The sequence below is a fragment of the Moschus berezovskii genome, chromosome 8 (genome assembly GCF_049115385.1).
Source record: "Moschus berezovskii isolate FMDL1 chromosome 8, NW_MosBer_1.0, whole genome shotgun sequence".
NCBI lineage: Eukaryota > Metazoa > Chordata > Mammalia > Artiodactyla > Moschidae > Moschus > Moschus berezovskii.
The window spans coordinates 49,482,199-49,500,289 of record NC_142467.1 but is presented as its reverse complement, the minus strand read 5'-3'; the positions used below and the strand labels follow the sequence as shown (position 1 = coordinate 49,500,289).

Below are 18,091 nucleotides of genomic sequence, written 5' to 3'. Positions count from 1 at the left end.
AGCTCAAATGTCTCCTCCTCTGGGAGGCCTTCCCCACCCCCAGGCTGAGCGGGTGGCACCCTCCCCTGGGGCCCTCCCGGAGCATTTCCCATGATGCGCTGCAGAGGCTGTTTACGGGGCTGACATGGGCCTGGCTGAGCTCCTTGAGGACAGAGCCCTGCCTTATTTATTTTCAGTCCGTAGAGAGAAGCTCAGAGAATGTGAGAAGGTAGAGGGAGAGAGAGAAGAAGGGAAGAAGGAAGCAGAAGGAAGAAAGGAAGCCAGGAAAGAAGGAAAGGAAAGAACAAGTCAAGCAAAGACATTGGGGGATAATTCATTCATTCACCTACCCACCCATTCCATCACTCATTCAACAAACATCTACCAAGCTCCTGCCAGGCCCCACTCTAGGCACTGAGGATATCGTTGGCAGGCTCAGGGGACGGTGACTCACTCTCAGCATTTCCAGGTGACTTTGGCGTGTGCATGTGTGTGTGCGTTGTGCATGTGTGTGCAAGGCCTTCTGTGTGCGAGGGCTTGCTGCCGGGGCACCTGTCTCCTCTGGGGCCTGGTGCTTTTAGCATCTGTCCCTGGATCCTATTGCAGCCCGAAATAAGGCTGTGAGCCACGACAAGGCAGGGGCGACTCTCGTCAGCTGAGGCCAGAGCTGGCTGCAAGGCACACCCAGCTCGCCGACCGCCTGCACGGACACTGACCACTCGACTCTCAGCTTCCCGACAGAGGTGTTAATCTGAGGGTCTGACACCCCCTCCTGCCCACTGTGGTTCCATCTCTCAGGTACCAGGATCCAAGGGGAGCTTGAGGGCTGTGGGGAGTGGGCAGTGGAGAGGAGTAATTCCAGAGCCCCTTTCCCCCACAGCAGAGCAAAGGCCCTGCAGAAGGGCTGGGAGCGTGGGGCCTTGTGGAAGCCTGGATCCTGAATTGGGAAGGGAGGGATCCTAAGCTCTGGGTTAAATGGGGAGGGGTAGCTAAGATTCCAGCTGGAGGGTAGGTTATGACTCTGCTCAGACTTCAGGATCTTTCAGCAACAGAGGGAACAGGGTCCCTGTCTGTAAAATGAGGGGTCCTTCCCAATGCCTGTAAATTTCTGTAAGGAGAGTATTTGTCAAGAAACAGATCTAGGAACTGTGGAATCCTAAGTGGTCACAGTGGAGCATGCTTCACTAGCTCATGGGCCTCACCCCAAATGCATGCACGTGTGCTCATGTTTGCATGCAGTTTTAGGTGGCACAGAGAGACATGGAGCTGGAGAGCTGCTTGCTCACACTCACTGAGGAAGTCAGGGGGACCGATTAGAATCCTGGTTGCCAAGCTCAGCACCCAGTGACCTGGGGCTGGGTGTGGGTATGGGAGGGGAGATAATGGATGGAGGCAGATTGTTTTTCTAAAAGAAGGAATATAGAAAAACCTGACAGCAAAGCAGAGGGGCACAGAAGTGAGGAAGGCTGTCAGGAGGCTCAAGGGCTCTGCCTTCTCTCCTGAGGGCAAGGTAGGGACTCTGGACTTGGGGCCTGTAGGGTTTCTCTGGGGCTTTGGGCCTCATTTTATTTTAAATCACCTCCAAGATTCCTGGGACACACCATAGATGTAAATGGGGGACTGGTGGAGGAGGGAGAGAAGCAGAGCACCATGGAAGTGAGCCAAAGGATGGGGGTGACGAAGGGCTGATGGCTCTTTCAGCTTCCTTGCACCAGCCTGTGCCCTCAAGCTTCAGAGCTGAATACTGGGGACATGAGACGCACACCTTGCAGACCCCAGTGCAGCCCCAGCCTAACCAGCTATGCTCCTCTCACCCAGACTTCAACCTTCAACCTCTTTAAGCCTCTGAGTAGAGTTCACCTGAGTCAGTGGACAACAATAGTCAGACACCCCCACCTCCCTTTCTAATGTCCCAGAAACTACCCTCGATGAGCCTGTGCTTCCTTAGCAACCTGGAAGCAGATCTGCATGACCTTGAGCATCTCCCTTGCCCTCCATGGACCTCAGCCTCCTCTTTCCCACTTGGATAGCCCTTGCTTGAGAATGGGGTGAGATATGGCTGTGTGGGGCTGAAGCTGGGGGGACCAAGGACTGGGAGGAACGGATGCAGCTGGACCCATCTGTAGGGGTGTCTCCTCCACAGGATGATCCCCAAGGAGCAGAAGGGACCAGTGATGACTACCATGGGGGACTTCACTGAACCAGGTAAAGCTGACCCAGCCCCTGTGCATTCCTCAGATCCCATCTTTTCTTGGTCCCAGGCTATAGCCACTCAGCCTGCTGGCCCCAGGCCTAGGCAAACAGGTGTGAGTTCCAGGCCAGCCTGTGGAATCTGCCGCCTGGGCTGGGAAGTTTCCTGAAGCACTGGGAGGGGCCTGGCCCTGATTTCGGGGCACAGGAGAGCTAAGGTTGAGTGCCACAGACTGGGCCCTGGCCCCACCTGAGCCATCCCCTCAGCCCCAGATTGAGCTCTGAGGGGCCCCAGGTCAAACCCTACCAATGGCCCGAGCTTCCCACATAATTGCGCGTGTTTAAACTGGGGGTCTCACTGAGCAGTCACAGCATGAGACAAGGGGTCAGGGGAGAGTGGGGCAGCGGGGCAAGAGCAGGCTGCCCAATCTGAGTCAAACCATTTCACTTAAAAGCTGATTCAGCCAATGGATAAATCATCTAAAATACATATTTATCAACTTTATAAGACCTCTTCCAGAACTCTTGGCCTAATTTTGGAGTCTTTATTTGGCCTACTTTAGAGCATTTTATGTATTTTAAAAACAAATTCAGCTAAGTCAGAAGTCTCACACTCTACTGTGAATCACAGTGACACGGCGCTGTTGCTTAAAGGCACAGATTACTGAGGGAGCACGCGGTTACTGAGCAAGTCAGGGGCCGATCAGAGTCCAGCTTGCCCCGCTCAGCGCCCACTGACCTGGGGCTGGGTATGGGAGGTACAGATGGAGGCAGGTTGTTTATCTAAAAGAAGATCTATAGAAAAATCTGGCGACAAAGCAGAGGGGCACGGAAGTGGGTAAGTCTGTCAGGAGGCTCATCCCAGCATCCCTACCCAGGAGTTCTGATCCAGGAGACCCAGGGAGGAGGCCAAGCATTAGCCACTTAGACAAGTACCCGGATGGTTCCCACGCAGGAGAGCAGTGAACCGAGCTCTGATAAACCCCTGCCTAAGGACTTTGCTGCAGTTTTGCCTCCTTTGGTGTTCTAAGAAGTGTTTCATCATGTGTACAGCTTTATATGTGAGGCATACTTTCAATCCGTTTTGTGTGTTCTTGTCTCCTTTTGTTTGTTTCATTTTTTTTTATTCCATGATTTTCATGCTGAAATATGTAAGCTTCGTGAGATATCAAGGCTCTAAATAGAAGAACTAGGCAATGCATTTTCTTTTCTCTTGTCTAAGTAGTTACAGACCCCCCAATATTGACCCACATCATTTATGCCAGACTGGAAATCTGTTTTTTTGTTGTTGTTGTTAATTATTACTAGAGTATTAATTACGGACAATTTTGAAACTTAAGAAAAGTAGGAAGGGAAAAAAATCGCATGAGCTCATCACCAAAAGACAGTCATTGTAAAATAATAATAAAACACCCTTCTTGTGAGCTTACTATGTCTCAGATATGGTGCTAAGAGCATTTGTACTTTTTGTTATATGTATAACCCTCACAACAACTCTGTAAATTAGATACAATTATATCCATTTTTTAGATGAGAAAACAGAAACTCAGGAAAGCCAGGAAATCACATCCTCAGTAGGTGTAGAACTGAGATTTGACCCCAGATCTCTTTGTCTCCAAAACTGCTCCTTTACCACATGGTTACATAAATAAAACATTCATTTTATAAAATATTCAGCCAAAACAGATATGAATGACTTTGAAAGCACAAGTTCCTCATAATGAAACCATCTGGAGATAACCATTGTTAACAGATTTGTGTAAATCCTTCTTCTGTTCATATATAAACATATTTATATAAGCACATATACACGTGGGTTGAATACTATACACTGTGTTCGTCATCTGAAATTTGTTTCACTTAGCAGCACACCACAGACTTCTCCCCATCTTAGTATGATTTATCGCATCTCGCCCCTCACTCCCCCAGCATGTAAGATATTATGTATATTTATACACCCTCCCCCGACAAGGAGGCCACGAAGGCCTGACTAAGGTTAGGGGTAGAGTCTGAGGATTCTTGAACAAGTGACTTGTTGAGATCGCACTCCTAGGAGAAGGGAAGTGACAAAAGCAGGACTGGGCAGAGGACATTGCTCAGTAAGGAAGTGGGTTCCAGAGCATAAATTAATTGCCCTATAGAAATCATCTCATCTTTAGCAGGGGGGCTGTTGCAGGCTCTATGCACTGGGGCAGTTCTCTGCAGAGGTGGCCATTGTGAGCTGTTAGTCACAGATAAAGGTTGTCCAGGCAGCATCCCCCGTAAGACTGATTCCCCGTTTTCATAATCTGATACCTCACTGCAGCAAACATCCTTGTACGAATATCCTTGGGCGTATTTATTCAACTTTTCTCCCCAAGGATGAATGCCTAGAATTAGAATTGCTTAGTCAAAATAGGTTTCATCTATAGTTGTTTTTTTTTTTTTTTGTCTTTAAATATTGAGCTCAGTTCATCTAAACAGCACTTGAAAATATATGCCAGGGGACTTTTATTACATATTTAGGTATAAATAGTCTTTCATCTGTTTAAGACAGAGTACATTGTCTCATTTGAAAAAAAACAAAAACAGTGCAAACAATTTCCAGCCCTCCTCCTTGGTATATCCCATAAATAGTCACTGCTCATATTTGGCATGTCTCCTTGAAGATTCAATACGTGCATAAGCATATACTAATTTTTTTTAAACATACGAGTGGGATCTTAGAATACAAATTCTTCAGAAATTTACCCCCCCCACTTAATCTATAGTGGATTTCTTTCTGATTCTAATATGTAGAAGTTTCTTTCTCTACATTTGCTGAAAGAATGAAAAAACCATCAGCCTCCTTTTTTAAAAGGTCATTTAGGATTCCACTGGATGGGATGAAGCACAGCATTTGAATGGCCTTCAGTGCTGACTGGTGACCACGTCCATCTTCCTGACCCATTCACTCTCTCCACTGTTCTCTGGGACAATTTCAGCAACGCTCTTCTCAAACCTAAAGTACCTCCTCCCCCACTGCCATTCTTAGCTAGTGACCTTGCTTCTTATTTCACTGAGAAAAGGAGCCAAGAGAGACTTCTGCAAGCTCCCGCCTCCACATCTGTCTGCTTGTTTGCATCCGTGTCCCTGTTCTCGGCTTTCCTTCCTAGTGCGCTAGATGAACTCTCCTTGCACCTGTCTGAAGCCAGTGCTTCTAACGGGGTGCCAGACACCCTCCCTGCCCTAGGACATTCCTTCAGTAATTCTCTTTAAAAACAAGCAAGCAAACAAACAAATCCCTCTTGTTTCCATAGCTGCCTCCAGCCGTGGTCCTTCAGAGCACAGTTCCTCAAAGCTGCTGTCTTTACTTCCCTCCTCTCTCTCTTTTTAACATTTTATTTAACCAACTTTTACACACACACACCAAAGTAAAGAGTTCAAACCCCCAAGGTCCCCCTTTTATTCCTGGAGTCCAGAACAAATCCCAAGAAACACATCATTCCACCCCCCCCCAAACACTTCACAATGCATCAAAAGTAACAAAAAGCACATTTCCTTACATGTAAAAGTATCAACACACTGAACAAAAATGAGCAATACTGATTTAATACTATCTAATAACCAGTCCTGTAGTCAACTTTCTCCAGTTTTCTAGTTTGTTCACGGGTATCTAAATAAGAGCCACTTTGGATTCTAACATTATCTAGTTTCATGTGTACAACATTGTATGTCTACTTCTGTACGCATCAGAGCATGAAAAGTGAAAGTGTTAGTCCCGTCCAACTATCTGAGACCCTGTGGGCTGGAGCCCACCAGGCTCCTCTGTCCACACAATTCTCCAGGCAAGAATACTGAAGTGGGTAACCATGCCCATCTCCAAGGGATCGCCCCAACCCACGAATCAAACTCTGGTCTCCTGTACTGCAGGCAGATTCTTTACCATCTAAGCCACCAGGGAAGCCCATACACCATAGCATGCTCACAACCGAAAGCACGGCTTCTGCCTTTCACCACAGCTGACCCCTTTACTCATTTCGCCCTCCCTCTTGGCCCCCATTCCCTTCCAGTAACCACTACTCTGTTCTCTGCATCTGCATGTTTGCTGATGTTTGATCTTTCATGCCGGCTTTTATGTGTTTATATTCTGCATATAGTGAAATCACATGGCGTTTGTCTTTATCTGACTTGTTTCACTTCTCACAGTGCCTTCGAGGGCCCTTGTTTTTCTTTGGTGGCTGTGTCTCCTAAATCTCCTTTAATCTAAATCACCATCACCCCCTCCTTTTTTTCCACGTCATTCACTCCTCTGGAGAAACTGGGCCAGATGCTTTGTGCAAGTCCCACATCCTAGATTTGGCTCATTGCTTCCTCGCAGTATGGTTAAACTGTTCCTCAGTCCCTTTTCTCTTGAACCTTTTCCAATAAGGTTTTCACACCCAAGTTCACCACAGGACTGCTTTTGTGGAGATTACCAATAATAACCCCGTGTTACTAAATATAATGGTCAATTTTCAGCCCTCCTCTGACTCGACGTGTCAGCAACATTTGACTCTGTTGATCACTTCATTGTCCCTGAAACCCTTTCATCCTTTGGTCCTAGGACACCGCAGTCTTTAGATTTCCTCCTCCTTCTCCCCAGGCTCAGGCTGTTTTTCATCTCCTCGATCTAAATGTTGGAGGCCCTGGGGCTCAGTCTGTAGGTCTCTTATGCATCCTCATAACCTTGGTGATCTCAACCAGCCTCCAGGCTCAGCATGTCATTTAGAGAGCTGGAACATGAACCTATGTGGATCTGGTTTTAGAGACGACAAACTACTGCCCGTGCTGTCCATTGTATCCCTCTCCTACCAGCGTCTTCATCACCTCTGACACTCCTCTCTTCCAAAAGTCTCCCTTTGTTGGGCCAGCATGAAATGTGCATTTTGCTGGTGGGGAAGGAACAAAGGATATGGATAGGCCCCCAAAACTACTGACAGTCATCAGTCCCTAAATCCTTCTACCTGGCTATAATGACTGATCCTGACTATGAGAAAAGAAATCAACGGAAAACTTTTTAGTAAAAAACAATGATAGCAAATACCATTTGCAAATACTCCCAATGGCCCAGTTTTTATATCCAAGTCAGTTTTCTCCCACAAACATTAGACTCATATATCCAGTTCCCTCCTCAGCATCTCCCCTGGGATGCCTACAAGACTCTTCAAACCTTATTCTCAGTTTTGGAGACCATTAGGGGAGTTTGATGGAGAAGGCAATGGCAAGCCACTCCAGTACTCTCGCCTAGAAAATCCCATGGATGGAGCAGCCTGGTAGGCTGCAGTCTGTGGGGTCGCTAAGGGTTGGACACGACTGAGTGACTTCACTTTCACACATTGGAGAAGGAAATGGTAATCCACTCCAGTGTTCTTGCCTGGAGAATCCCAGGGACGGGGGAGCCTGGTGGGCTTCCATCTATGGGTCACACAGAGTCGGACACGACTGAAGTGACTTAGCAGCAGCAGCAGCAGGGGAGTTTGAATATGGGTTAGGCATTACATTGATATAAAACTGTAAGGTCGTGGAAACGGGCGTCTTAAGCTCTAAGGAAATAACCCAGACACCAAGGGAAAGTAACAGGCTTTATTGGCAGTGCGCTCCTGGGCAGAACCCACTGACCTCAAGAATGGCCACGAGGAGTTCTGCCCCGAACAAAGGCAAGGTGCAGTTTTTATGCCTTCAGGGCAGGAAGTGGTATCATATAACCTGGACAGGCCTAAAATAAGGTAAAGCTTGGGAATGCGAGACTGCGAATGGTCAGCTAGTCAAGGTGGTGAGACTGGGTTGGTCACTCTGGAGGTCAGGAAGGGGGGTAGATCTCGGCAGAGGGTTATTACGTCAGAGATTCCTCAGCGGTTTGGCGGGACTTTTTCCCTCCAGCAGGGGGATGGAGAGGGGAAGAAGGAGCCAAGATAGCCACCGGGAAGGGGAAGCCAAGAAGGCCACCAGGGTCCAACCTTACAAAAACAAAAATTCATTCACTTGGAAAGGAAGAGAGCTTTGAATAAAAGCAAATTACAAAGAAGCTATGCTATGATTTCATTTTGGTTAAAAAGTCAACATGAATATATGGTCAATTAAGAAGACGGGGGTTTCCCTTATGGCTCAGTTGATAAAGAATACGCCTGCAATGCAGGAGACCTGGGTTCGATCCCTGGGTTGGGAAGATCCCATGGAGAAGAGAAAGGCTCCCCACTCCAGTATTCTGGCCTGGAGCATTCCATGGACTGTATAGTCCACAGGGTTGCAAAGAGTCAGACACGACAGAGCGACTTTCACTTCACTTCACGAAGACAGGAAAGGCATATACACTAACGGGTTAGGAGTGGTAATCTCTGGATGGTAGAAAATAGTGTTCTTCTTTCCTTTTTCTCTCATGTCTATATTTTCTAACTCTCTTCAATGTACATATATGTTGTTTTGGTGGTGCTAATGGTAAAGAACCCATCTGCCAGTGCAGGAGATGTAAGAGATGTGAATTCGATCCCTGGGTTGGGAAGATCCCCTGGAGGAGGGCATGGCAACCCACTCTAGTATTCTTGCCTGGAGAATCCCATGGACAGAGGAACCTAGCAGGCTACAGTCCATACAGTTGCAAAGAGTTGGAGACTACTGAGCAATTTAGCATGCACACACAGCACACTATGATAAAAGGCTATTTTAAAATGAAAAGAAGACATGTCTAGACCTGAATGCTTGGGCTTCCCCACACCTCCGCCTCCTCCAGCCTTCCCATGTCAGAGAGTGGCTGCTGCATCCTCCCAGTGGCTCAGGCCAGAAACCTTGCCACCACCTCCACTCCGCCGTCTCTCTCTCACATCCCACCCCAAGGGCCTTCCTTCAGAAGATATCTAGAATCTGATCGTTTCTCGTCACCTCCACCACTATGGGCACAGAGCTGCACAGGAGAGTCAGGGACTAAACACACCTGGCCCAAGAAGATGTGAAACGATGCTTGATTTCAGCATCAAACACAGGCAAATCACACTCAGAGGAGTCATCTCAGCCCACTGGCTGGGCAAAGAATCCACAGAATGACACCCAGTGTCAGCAAGCATGGGGAGAAACTGACATTCTTGTACATAGTGGACAGTGCTGTGAAGAGTTCCCCTTAGAGTCAGCAGCCTGAGTATCCTGAAGATTTGGCGGTAAGAGCTCTCTCTGTCCTCTCCTGCAGTTCCTTTGCTGGACCTGGGCAAGAAACTGAGCGTGCCCCAGGACTTGATGATGGAGGAGCTATCGCTGCGAAACAACAGAGGGTCCCTCCTCTTCCAGAAGAGACAGCGCCGTGTGCAGAAATTCACTTTTGAGTTTGCAGCCAGCCCTCGTGCTGTGAGTAAGCTCCCACTGTGCTCACAGGGAAACTGAGGGCCAGTCATTAGCCTAGAGCCAAACAACAAGCCAAATGAGAACATCTGGCCCCTCAAGTCCAACTAGGGGATGACTGTGGCGTTGCCATCAGACTGATGCCTGCCCTGCTCTATGATCTTAGAAGAGTTAGCTCTTCAGGCATTTCTCCCCAGACACGAAACATAAAGTGGGTTGGACAGGGTGAGCTGTGGAGTGAAGGGACTCTGGCTCCTATGAAAAGTGCCGAAGAACAGTCAGGTGCTATGGGCTGAATGTGCAGCAAGCAGGATTTAGATTAGACTTGAGCTTGATCTAAGATAGAAAATACAGAACACCTCTCTCTTCTTTCCACTGGAAGAAGGTAAAGTCATCTAAAGAATGGGACTTCCCTGGTGGCTCAGTGGTAAAGAGCCCGCCTGCCCATGTAGGTGACAGTTCGATCCCTGGGTCAGGAAGATCCCCTGGAGAGGGAAATGGCAACCCACTCCAGTATTCTTGCCTGGGAAATCGCATGGACAGAGGAAACTGGCAGGCTACAGTCCATGGCTTGCAGGAGAGTCAAGACATGACTTAGTGACTAAACAACAGCAAAGAAAGGAAACAAGAATGACCTGCCCTTGGACTTCAGGGAGGTGGCAGGCAATCTCAAGTACTTCTAATGAACTCAGGGCCTGCTATCCTGTTCCACTCAATTTCTGGATGAAACAGGAGATGACGAGAGGGCACCATGCGGCAGAAAAATGACAAAACATCTGCCTTTGCTCTGTGCTTATAACGGTGCTAGCTAAGCAGTTTGCATGTGTCATCTCATTTAATGATCAGAGAGTGATAGTATTGTCATCATGCCCATTTTACAGAAAAGGAAACTGAGGCTCAGAGAGGTTAACAAAAGCCCAGGGTTAGTACAACAATAGCTGCTAACATATATAAGAGCACTTCTCTGTTCCAGGGTCTAGCGCTCTACATTATGAACTCATCCCCCAAACACCCTTGGGAGGTGGGCTCTAGGATTATGCCCCTCCCCACCCCCTGCCTTTATTAGTGGAGGCAGAACCTTGGTAAGCCTACCTGTGGTTTGCTTGCCACCTGCCCCCCAACCCCACAGGTCGTGGCAGGAAGTGCAAAGGAGAAGGTGACTGGAACAGCAGAACCTGGGATGGTGAGTGTGGACAGAGATCCCCCCACGGAGGGGAAGCCTGGGGGAAGGGGCCAGGCAGCTCAGATTCTCTGAGCTTTCACTCCTGTGCCCAGGTTGCCAACAGCCATGAGGGGCAGAACTACCGCTCTGAGCTCCACATCTATCCCACCTCACATGGAGGTCCTGGGGATGCTGAGTCCATGGCCTCCCGGCCGGTGAGCACCCACAACCCCAGCGCCCTGGCACCAGGTAAGTGGCCTCCCCACGTCCCAGGACCAGGGCTGAAGGACCAGAACATGGGTGTGTTCCCTGACGGGGCAGGAAGAACACCCAGAGAGTATCTAGTCCATCTTCTTACACGCACACACCCCTCTCTGCAGTTACAACACAAGCCTGGAGAGGTGCAGCCATGTCAGGTCACAGAGCATGCCAGAGATGAGCCAAGACCAGAGTCTCTGCCCCAACTTGCAATTCCCCTGCTCCATCCTCCCCGTTTCCAGGGATGGGGAAGGGTCCTCTTTGCTGGAGTGACTTTGGCATCACATTCCACTCCCTCCCTTGACTTCCCCTTCCTAGGTCCTTCCTTCCCGTCCCCAAACAGTGTCCCTGGGATGGGTGTGGCCAAAGGAGAAGGGAACCCAGGCAGCCCACTCGCCTGCCTCCCATGTGCCATACTCCACCCCTAGGTTATGCTGAGCCACTGAAGGGCATCCCACCCGAGAAGTTCAACCACACAGCCATCCCCAAGGGCTACCGCTGCCCGTGGCAGGAGTTCATCAGCTACCGGGACTACCTGGGCGAGGGCGGAAGTCACACCCCCAGTCTGGCGGAGTATCGGAATTTCAACAAGTAAGACAAGGCGGGGCTGCTCAGGGAGAGACCTAGGAGGAGGATGCACTGGAGCCAGTCACAACCACAGCAGCAGCTGCATTTCCTGAGCACTTTCTACATGCCAGGCTCTACCCCAGGGCCTTGTAGACATCTATCGAGTTCCTGCTAAAACACAATAGAACTCTTGCGCCTTAGCACACAGTCGGTGCTCAGTAAATGCACAGGGCATGAATGGGTGGGTGTGGCACACATCTTGTTGGATCCTGCTTCACATCAGGGTGGGGCGGGTGCTGCAATTTTTCCCATTCTGGTGGAGAAGAGGATTATCAACAATCTGCCCAAAGTCACACAGCAAGAAAGCGATGGCAGGGCTGTGATCCACGTCTGGGTTTGCCAGACTCCAGAGTCCAGTCTTGTTCTTCATCACTGCTGTGTGCCACCTCCTTGATGGATGTGGAAGTTTGAGTCCTTCCCTGGGCGGGGGCCCCAGATCTCACCAATCCTAGGCCAGTTCAGCCTTTCCCTTTCATCAGTGGTCTGGAAGAGGCCTAGAAAGTGACCTTGAGGTTGCACCACTGTGGGAAGTGGCAGTGAAGTTGCTGGACACCAGAGGTGAGAACAGCAGATAAGTGGCTCATAGTGTGTAGAGTGTGGGGCTTCATCAAGGGCTTAATGAAGTCTCCACCCCTGGCTGTGCGACCTTGGGCGACTGGCTTAACCTCGCTGGGTCTACCATTCCCCACTTGTTAAAGGAGACTCTTCTGGTATTAATACCTTCTTCACAAAATGGTTGTGAGGGTTGCATGAGAGGCCATAGGCAAAGTTTCTGGCAAGTGAGAAGCTCTCAAAAAAATGGTAGCTTCTATTATTACTATTTACAGGTTATTATTATTTTCAGGGGAGAACTTGAAAGGGATAAATTTAACGTTCCACTCTAGGGGCCCGAAAACAAATCACAGCAGGCAGGACAGGAGCCTGGCACTGGAGGAAGACGTGGGGCTGGGGGACGCATTTCAACTGCAGTTGGCTTCCTTAGTCTGCTGCTATTTGTGAGAAATTCTCTGCTGGCTTGGGCTGTATTAAGTGAGAAAGTGGAGGGTCCACAGAGAGCAGGCCACAGCCCAGCTCTTCTGGCACCTGCTCAGACCACATGTGGAGACTATCTGCCTGCCTTGGCCTGGAGACCAGGCCCCCTAGGGAAGGGTTGAAGGAGCCGGGGGTGATGGGCCTTGAGAAGAGAGTGCTCTGGAGAGATGTGACTGCCCTCAAACAGCTGAGAGCATGGGAGGACCATGATGGAAAGAACAGGGTCCAACAGGCATCGTGTGAACCACGAGCCATTGGCAGAGGATTGGGGGTTTCCTGCCAGGAAGGACTGGGCTGCCTCTTCTCCCGGGGCCCTCCAGCCCTGCCTGTCCAGCTATTTAAAACCCTCAGCAGACATCAGTGCTAGCAAGGCAGCTTCCAGGCTGGCCAGGGCAGGCCATGGCCCCACCGATCTCATGCTACGATGGGCTGAGGCATGTTCCCACCAAAAGGGGGGTTCTGAAGGAGCCTCAAGGCTAGACCCTTCCTGGCACAGAAGAGGCAAGTGAGGTAGAGAGAGAAGGAACAGCAGTGTTGGCGTCAAGCTGCACTCAGCATCCACGGCCCGACCGTGAGGCCTGCTCAACTTGGAGGCAGCCTGGCCTGCTTCTGTGGGGCCCGGCTGTTGCCACCACAGTGGGGGTGGTCCAGGCAGAAACGCTGTCCTGGCTGGAACCTGGGTCCTGGCTCAGGAATGGTCCCAAGCTGCAGGGAAAACACTACATGAGTAATGCTCTGGGTTCTCTTAAAAGTAAAAAATAGTTTGAAAATCATGTATTTGTATTATCTTAAAAAAAAACAACAACCAAAACACAGCCCTAGGCAACTACAAATAAAGGTAGGGCCCCTTTGTTCCCCACCCTCCAGTCCCAGGTCTCTTCCCAAAAGCAACACTGTTGTCAGGTTGGTGTGTGTTCTCAGAGCATTCTCTGCAAGCAGCCACATACCTATGGGGATGTAGCGTTGTTTGGTTTGCATGTGTGTGTGTATTTTTTGATATTTTGAATCTCATCCTATAACTTGCTTTTTTCAACTCAACATTATGCTTTTGCAATCTCTTAATATCTATAGCTCTGTTCATTCCTTTTAAGCTGAAATATAGTACCCTGACATGAATATATTGATCTTATCCACTGCTCTGCCAGTGGGCATATGGCTTGTTTCTGGTTTGTCACTAATCATTGCTCATATCTGCTTCCTTGTGCATATGTGCATGCATTTCCTAAGCCATATGCTTACAGGTAGAGTTGCTGGTTGACAGAATTTGCACATTCTCAGGTTTATAGGATCCCGCCAAATTGCCCTGCAAGGTAGCAGCACCAGTTTACCCTCCAGCCAGCAGTATATGAGTGAGAATCTTTCCACCATTCACTAACTTTGGCCCATTACCAAATCACTTATTCTTACCAGTATTATGGGTGAGAAATGGCATGTCTTGGTTGTAATCTGTATTCTCTGATTCTGAACATTCTTTCTAACTCTCCTTTCTCTCTCCAGTTTGTGATATATTTTTGTAAGGGGAGACGTCAAGAGGAAGGAAAAACCAGATTCCAATTCTTTCCCCTTCTGGACTTTATTTAAGGGGAGCCGAGAGTTTTGCCAGGACAGGTCAATTCTCACTCTGAAAACATCATTCTTATTAATATTTCCAAACAACGAGCCATCCTGACTAGGGGCAGATTTGGGACTGGGCAGAGCTGGAGAAACCTGTTAAAGACAGTAGAAAATCTTTGCTGAGTAGCAGAGAAACGGAGGCCCAGAGAGGTGGGGAGGGGGCCACACGTGGTGACCCCATGTCTGTTCTGCCACCCCACTCCCACACAGCCCGCCTCTCCCGCCGCTCTTCTCTCCCCAGGACCCCAGTGCCCTTTGGAGGACCCCTGGTGGGGGAAACCCTTCCGAGGGCAGGCACCCCCTTCGTCTCGGAGCTCACCAGTGGCTTGGAACTCCTTCGCCTTAGACCCAGCTTCAACAGAGTGGCCCAGGGCTGGGTCCGCAACCTCCCAGAGTCTGAGGAGCTGTAGCCCCAGCGCCTTCACTTCGCTCATCTCAGAGTTCGAATAACACCTGGAGCCAAGATTTGTGGCCAGCACTTCACAGTTTACAAAGGGCCATCGCACACGAAACCTTACTGCAAATGGCCTCAAAAGTCACAAAGTTGAGCAGTTCCCAATGTGGCATACTTCAAAATCACCTGGGGGTATTTTCCCCCAGGTTTCTGACCTGCCCCAAACTGCGGCATCAGAATCCCCTGAGCAGAGGGTTTCTGTTAGTTAACTCGCACTCCCAGCTGATTCTAAGAAAACTCGTCCCTGGTTTATGTCTTTAGGAATCCAAACCACCAATGACGTCACGTCCAGCCTCCACTCTCTTGCTCCTGTAGTCTAGCTTAGTCTCCCCCAGTGACAGGGAGCCCACTAGCTGCCTATTTACCTGTGAAGCACTCTGAAAGTTTTTCCTTTTACTGAGACACAGATGGTCTTTATCTATTCACGCTGCTAACATTTACTAAGCACCAACTGTGTGTTAGCTGCTGTGCCAGCCATAGGGAGAGGGTGTGGGGAATAAGCCTGGGCCCTAGCCTAGAAAGAGGGAGGAAAAGACATTAGGGAAGACAGATTTATAAAGCGGAAAATCACCTTAATGCTCCCTAAAGCACGCTGACAACTGAGGAACCATGTGCCAGTGAAGCAGGCGGTGGGGGGGTGGGGGGCTCTCCAACCCTGGGTGTGGGGTGGGGACTCTGGGAGGTGTCCCAGAGGATTTGAGTAGGGCCTTGGAGGACTGAAGGGAGGGAGTGTGACAGGGAGGTTGTGGAGATGAAGGCATTTCTGGCAAGTGGGTGGTGAGTGCAAGGGTGCGGAATTATCATGGGTGCCAGCATGAAGAAGGGGGACGGCAGTGTCAGAGGAGGCGGTGAGTCCTCAGTGGGGCAGAGTGGGTGGACTGCACTAAGGAGATGAGGAAGTTCTTAGGCTGGGGAGTGAGGGGTCTCGCTGGTTGCTGTGTGGGGCACAGACTGGAGAGGAGCAAGGCTGGATGCCGGGAATCCTTCAAGGAACGAGGCCTGGACTAGGGAGGCAGCCATGGGGTCAAAGGAAGGAGCACCCCTCAGCACCCTCCAGGGCAGGTGCAGAGTGGGGTGCTTACAAGGACGACTCCCTTCCACCCGCTTCCACTCACCATTTGAAGCAGACCCCGGGCTAGGTCTCGTCCTAGTCCCCACCAGGCGTAGTTCGGCCTCTACGCAGGCTCCTTGGAGAGACGGGAAGGGAACGCCTCCCTGCAGGTGTTGGTGATGGTGGTGCTGATGGGCTGCTTTTCATTGGGTGCCTCGGAGCTTGTGCTGGCAGCAGATGTTCTACATCGCCCACTTCTAATTTTCAGTACAACCTCGAGAGGAAGGCATGGTCCCGCTTTACAGATGTGGCTATCGAGGCCTAAGAAGGGGAAGTGACTCATCTGGGGACAAAGCCAAAGTGGGGATCTGTCCAATTTCAGTGAATATTTCTTATCAGTCCACTGGGTGGCCAAATCAGTGCCCGTTCAGTCTGGAATCACCTAATCCTGGTGTCATGCTTTTAGAGTTTAGAGCTTAAGAGTGCAGGCTGGGGGTCAGACTGGATGGGGTGGGTTCTAGTGCCACCGCTAGCCACGTGAACTTGAGCAAGTCATTTCTCACCTGCGGGCCTCTGTTTCTCCACTTGTAAGATGAGGACAAGAGTACAAGTCCCTGCATAGGGTTTTGCGAGCATAGTGATGGACACACAGGTAATAAGCAATCAGTAAGATTTTACGCAACTACTGCTCTTGGCTTAATAAGATGTTCCTGCAGTGAATGCACCTTGAGAAGTAGGCTCATGGAAATGTCACTGGGGGTCAGTAAGGCCGAAACCTGAAGGAGAGCCTCCGATGGGCTCTCTTTGGACCATAGGCCTCCCTTTGGACATGCCTTACTCCTTCCCCGCTGCCTCCTTCTGCCTCCTCCCTGACTCCCTCTCCTGGGGAGAGGAGAAGGCCACAAATCTAGCTGATTTCCAGAAATAGAATATGGCTGCATCTTCCTTTTGCTCCAGAGGAGTTTCGCTGTGCCCCACCCAGTCTTAAGGGGCCAACAGCTGATTTAGATTTACTTGCAATTGATGTGCTGTCTTGAATGTGGGGGATGCCATTTAAAGTTGTTTCTATGGACTGAAAGCAAACCGTTAAAAGTGTCTGAAAAAAGGAAGAGAGGATATGGACTGTCTTGGGTTGGCTCTGCTGTGCTCTGAGGGTAATGTCAGCCAGCGGGTATGGAAGGGAAGCTTGCTACACCCCAGAGTAAATCCTTATTCCTTCTTTTTTCTGAGGTGACTTACTGATGTTAAAAAAAAAAAAAAAAAGGAATGCTTATTGTAAAAGTAAATAAATGAAGTAATAAAATGTTAGGGTATCGGTCCATAGAGCTCCTCCCATACACATATGGAGCCCTTCCCCGCTTCCTGCATTCTGCCCCATTCCCGTACATATACCGGAGGTGGTGGTGGTGGTAGTGGTTTAGTCGCTAAGTCGTGTCCGACTCTTGCGACCCCAGGGTCTGTAGCCTGCCAGGCTCCTCTGTCCACGGGATTCTCCAGGCAAGAATACTGGAGTGGGTTGCCATTTCCTTCTCCAACACCAGAGGTAACCACTGCTAATTGTTTGGTCCCCCTAGCATTCTAGACTTAATTGAATAAAGATGTACATGTATAAAGATGCATAAGTACAAAGACATGTCTTTCTTTTAATGAGATCATACAGTATTTGTTGTTCTGTATTTTGCTTCTTTATTCAACAAGTAAAATTTGGATCCTGAAAAAGAAGGCCATTAACCTTTACTGTAATTTGGGAGCCTAGTATGCCCTTCCTATAAATTCTGTACTTTTGCCTGCTTTTGTTCTTTACATGAATGAAATCATACAGATATGGAAATGAAAGGGGCTGAGAATAACCTAAACATTGGGACAACTGACAGCAGGCATGGCAGCAGTGAACATGAATGAACTACAGTTACATACAACACAGAGGCATCTTAGAAACAAAACTGTGAGCAAAGGCAGGCAGGCATACAAACCATGTTTACTGAGGCAAGGAGGTGTTTAATATGAAATCAGGACTTTGGAGGAAAGAAAGGTTTGCGATTGTGAAGGGACATAATGCCCCTTCTGGGGAAAGCTGTACAATTTCTATTTCCAGATATATGTGATTGTTATACAGATATCCACTTAAAATATCCCTCCCTGGTCAGGGGACTAAGACCCCACAACTGTGGAATGTGGCCAAAATAAATAAATTCTAAAATAAATTAAAAAGTTAATGGGTAGATTGATTGTCCAGCATTATTAACAAGAGTTCCAGAAGGAGTTTTAAATGCAGAGACATAAACTCACACAATCTTCACCCTGCCATGAGAAGGATAAACTAAAGCCACACTTAGGAACCATGGCAGTGAACACTCACAGAACCCCAAAGTCACAAAGATACTTTAGAGGCTCCAGA

General features: G+C 49.0%; 1 protein-coding gene across 5 annotated transcripts; it reads left to right on the top strand.

The window, feature by feature from the left end:
- Nucleotides 1-18,091, top strand: MYOZ3 (myozenin 3). 5 transcript variants are annotated; one of them, XM_055431334.2, is made up of 8 exons: nucleotides 1-448; nucleotides 586-777; nucleotides 2,106-2,184; nucleotides 9,347-9,501; nucleotides 10,625-10,678; nucleotides 10,771-10,906; nucleotides 11,344-11,506; nucleotides 14,430-18,084. In XM_055431334.2, the coding sequence occupies exons 3-8, from the start codon at nucleotides 2,124-2,126 to the stop codon at nucleotides 14,596-14,598; spliced, it is 738 nt and encodes a 245-aa protein (XP_055287309.1). In that variant the 5' UTR covers nucleotides 1-448; nucleotides 586-777; nucleotides 2,106-2,123; the 3' UTR covers nucleotides 14,599-18,084. The 5 variants fall into 5 exon arrangements, with proteins under 5 accessions (XP_055287309.1, XP_055287310.1, XP_055287307.1 ...); XM_055431332.2 differs by having other exon boundaries at nucleotides 9-448; nucleotides 2,123-2,184; nucleotides 14,430-18,080; XM_055431335.2 differs by lacking the exon at nucleotides 586-777.

Excerpts from the sequence above, each read along its gene's own strand:
- MYOZ3 (XM_088838557.1), top strand. The coding sequence starts at position 1,948 with ATGACCTTGAGCATCTCCCTTGCCCTCCATGGACCTCAGCCTCCTCTT. Across the intron at positions 2,028-2,122 it reads AGCCCTTGCTTGAGAATGGG|GATGATCCCCAAGGAGCAGA; the intron begins GTGAGATATGGC and ends TCTCCTCCACAG. Across the intron at positions 9,502-10,624 it reads TTGCAGCCAGCCCTCGTGCT|GTCGTGGCAGGAAGTGCAAA; the intron begins GTGAGTAAGCTC and ends CCAACCCCACAG.